This window comes from Embiotoca jacksoni, unplaced genomic scaffold (genome assembly GCF_022577435.1).
Source record: "Embiotoca jacksoni isolate LCO1_2020_lvr unplaced genomic scaffold, fEmbJac1.0.p SCAF_12, whole genome shotgun sequence".
NCBI lineage: Eukaryota > Metazoa > Chordata > Actinopteri > Embiotocidae > Embiotoca > Embiotoca jacksoni.
In genome coordinates, this window is record NW_027185252.1 from 1,063,582 (window position 1) to 1,067,296 (window position 3,715).

Here is a 3,715-nt window from a genome sequence, read left to right on the forward strand (position 1 = left end):
AGACCTGCATATCAAAAATTGGATCTTTAAACTCATAATAAATCGAAATTATTAAAACTTTCAGCAAGCTGAACACAATTTTTATAATCTATTTAATTACAAAATGAAATTATTATTATGTACATTCTTTTTGAACGTGTCATTTAACCAGTTTTAAGTATTTTTTTTATCATCCTTTCTCTAATTTCATCCCAGTTTATCAACATACAACTTTTTTGATTTTTAAAGTTCATTCATCTTTTTTGACCTTTTTTCTTAATGACCAGACGTTGTGTTGTAGAAAAGCATTTTTATTTTCTCAGGTTTAATTACATTATTGTTTCATCCAGTTAAGGCATGTTTACTGTTACTGTATCTTTCCATGTTGAAGTTATATAATTTTTTTGTATAACTTTAAACTATAGAAAGCAAAGTGAACTAAAACATTAGTTTTTTAGAAAAGATACAAGACAATTGTTTGTATATAATCCAGCAGACACACACACACACACACTTTTTGGCTTTAGATTGGAGAAAAGAGCCGCCATGATGTTAGTGTTTAACCCACTTTTCACCACGGCTGAACTTCCTTGTCGGACACGAACTTCCCGTGCGGCGCGGTGGCTCCGGCCGGCAGCAGGGCCAGGTACACCGGCGTGGCGGCGCCCTCGTCTGGTGACTTGGGGGCCTTCGGGCCGGCCATGTCGGTGCGCACCCAACCGGGGCAGCAAGCATTCAGCAAGATCTAAAACAAATAAATAATAATAATAATAATTACAAAATTTGTGAGTGGTGAAGCTTTACTGGAACACAAACCAGAAAAATAAAGGTGTTATTTGTGCTTGGTTTTACCCCGTCATTCGGTCGCTCCTTGGACAGACGGCGAGCATGGATCATGGACAGGACCTGAAGACGCAGATTTAAAAAAATCATTGTTCCTATAAATACGGCATTAGAAGAGCAATTTCATTAAGTTGATCTAATCTTTAAGGCCCGCTGGTTTTGAGCAGTGAATGCAGAGGTTGATATAAATCTGACTCCATTTTTTTTTTTTACACATTTTTAAGAAACGAGAGAACCGATCAATCGTTACCGTCAGTCCGGTTTTAGAGACTCCGTACGCCGTCTCCGGCCAGCCGTCCTGCTTGTGCTCGCCCTTCTTGGTGGCGTCGACGAATCGCTGCATCAGCCCCGACAGCTCCTCCTCCGTGATGTCCTCACTGCGGAAACGCTGCTGCAGCGCCGGGCTGCACTGGTTCAGAGTCCGGGAGCCCACGAAGCTCGAGATGTTGACCAAACGACCTGAAACACACCAAAGTAATACAGCAGATTCAGAAAGTGTCATTGTCCTGCTGAGAGGTGAATATTCGGGCCGTGTTCAGCTTTTCTTAAAAGGCTGTTTCTTTGTAAGTCGTCCTTCCTTCAGTTTCTGACTGGTGCGCCTGTTTTTCTCCGGTCAGATCATGATACTACCACCGCCGTGCCTCACTATGAGGACGGGGCCCCAAAGAGGTCCAGCCCAGAGCATGTTTTTCCTCATTGGAGTCCTTTAATTGCAGTTTGACTCCAGGAAAAAGTCCCTGATAGTTGGCAAACTTCTTTAACGTCACAAACTGTTGAGGCTCCTGAGAAGCACTCAATTCTTGAGAAATAGTTTTATACCTGCACCATTTTTTTACAAAGAGTTCCTTAGATTTCGCGGCCTTTTTTTGTGTGTGTGTCTTGACCTGCAGTCTAACTTGTGGGCTCGTTTCTGAATCCACAGTACATTTTGTGCCATTATTGTGCACTGAGCTGTTTATCGGTAGACTTTGTTTGGTCCAGCTCTGGTTTCGTACCTCCTTTTTTGATGAGCGGCAGGAAGTGAGTCAACATGTCTCCGGTGGCGAAGTAGTTGGTTTTGAGCGTCACTTCGGCCTGGACGTCGAACGGAGTCGTGTCTGCATCTGAGGAAAGAGATTTGTTAACGTGATGTCAGAGTCACCTCCTTCAGTCTGTAGTTACAGCGCCGAACGTCAGCAATACTCTCAGTTTATTCATTAAATGTGTAAGTTTTAAATAAGTCAGTTAAACAGGGAGGAAAAAATGGCCCCAGAAAAAAAAAATCAAAAATCTATCATTAGCAGCACTGATTGCATCATTCATGATTTGCATTTAAAAAATCCTACTTACCAACTTTTTTTTTGTAGTTATTTGAATTTCAATAGAACATTTTGATTGGAATATTTGTAAATATATGATTGTGCAACCGTACCAGTAACACTAGTAAGAGTCCTGCTAATAATAATGATGGCTCGGATTACACTACTTTATATTTTGAATACTAAAATGGAAGATATTTTGTATCCTCCTACCGTTGAATGCGACCCCGGCGTTATTGACGAGGACATCCACTCCTCCGTACTTCTCTTTGAAGTAAGCGGCGGCGGCGGTGATGCTGTTCGGGTCGTTGATGTCCAGCTGGTGAAACATGGCCTTCAGTCCCTCGGAGCTCAGAGACTCTGCTGCTTCCTGACCGCGACCGCTGCAACAACAACAACAACAACAAAGGTACAAAAAAACAAACTCTCACTTTTTGTACTACGAGGAGGCAAAAAGTGATCACAAATATATCAATATACAATAATAAGTCTATTAAATACATATTGTGACTATTGAGAGACTTTTAGGCCTTTCGAGGGTGTTCCCAGGTGAACTACCTACACATCTCTGGCGGTGATGTAAACCGCTCCTTGGAACTGCTTGCAGAGCGCGCGGACGATGGCCAGACCGATGCCCTTGTTACTGCCCGTTACCACGGCAACCCTGGTTGACATGTCTGCACACAAAAACGCACAAAAGTCTTTACAGCACGAGTCACGCGTGAAGCACACACACACACACACACACACACACACACACACACACACACACACACACACACAACCAGACACACACACAGACACAGACACACACACACACACACACACACACACACACACACACACACACACACACAACCAGACACACACACAGACACACACACACACACACACACACACACACACACACACACACACACCCTGCTTTCATGTGGGCGCTTTGATTTGTGTACAGATCGACCATCACTCAGCGATGAGGTCGGTCAACACGTTTTATGAACGCAGGATTTTGCTGAGTCACGGTGACAATTTCTGCACAAGAAAGTCAGATATTTATTAGTCTATTAATGCAGAAAAACAGGAATAAAGTATCAGGAGATTCGTGAACTGGTGATATAAAACATTAAATGTGGAAAACGTAAGAGTTAAAACAGCTTTAAATTTGAATAATAATTTATTCAACAAAAAAATAGTGCATTCATGATACCAGCATAGTAATGACCTTTAACCCTGATTCAAACTTTTATGAGACTTTTGCAGAATGACTATTGCAACCAGGCTATGAAATGAAGTTTATATATTTATATCTATATATATAGATATATAAAAAATAAATTAAAGATAAACCGTATCACTCGAGATTTAAATCTTTAAATGTAGTTTAAATAAAGTGTAACTAGTGAACGTAAAACCAGCTGCTAACTAACTAACTAACTAACCAACCAGGAATTGAAACGGAGGTTTCTTACTTGAAGCTGGTGGTGGTGGTGAAGTTTCAAAGAGGACTGACAGCTCTGCAGAGGAGAAATGCAGTGAATTTATGGTGGATGGGAACAAAGGGGAGGAAAAGGTGGGTGGAGTTATGCATCCATGGA

At 41.5% G+C, this 3,715-nt stretch overlaps 1 protein-coding gene across 2 annotated transcripts; it reads right to left on the reverse strand.

Moving 5' to 3' along the window:
* Positions 1–283: 283 nt before the first annotated feature.
* On the reverse strand, positions 284–3,715 carry LOC138195085 (carbonyl reductase [NADPH] 1-like). 2 transcript variants are annotated; one of them, XM_069144149.1, is made up of 7 exons: positions 3,590–3,715; positions 2,683–2,797; positions 2,334–2,503; positions 1,818–1,925; positions 1,073–1,281; positions 832–885; positions 284–724 (listed from the first exon to the last, which is right to left on the reverse strand). In XM_069144149.1, exons 2-7 carry the CDS (start codon positions 2,793–2,795, stop codon positions 551–553), a joined length of 828 nt encoding a protein of 275 aa, XP_069000250.1. In that variant the 5' UTR covers positions 2,796–2,797; positions 3,590–3,715; the 3' UTR covers positions 284–550. The 2 variants fall into 2 exon arrangements, with proteins under 2 accessions (XP_069000250.1, XP_069000251.1); XM_069144150.1 differs by lacking the exon at positions 3,590–3,715 and adding an exon at positions 3,041–3,133.

What these genes read in the sequence shown, in the direction of transcription:
- LOC138195085 (XM_069144149.1), bottom strand. Translation starts at nt 2,795, where the DNA reads ATGTCAACCAGGGTTGCCGTGGTAACGGGCAGTAACAAGGGCATCGGT. An exon ending in CGCCGGGGTCGCATTCAACG is followed by an intron (nt 1,926 to 2,333) that starts GTAGGAGGATAC and finishes CTCTTTCCTCAG; the next exon opens with ATGCAGACACGACTCCGTTC. An exon ending in TCTCTAAAACCGGACTGACG is followed by an intron (nt 886 to 1,072) that starts GTAACGATTGAT and finishes CTGCGTCTTCAG; the next exon opens with GTCCTGTCCATGATCCATGC.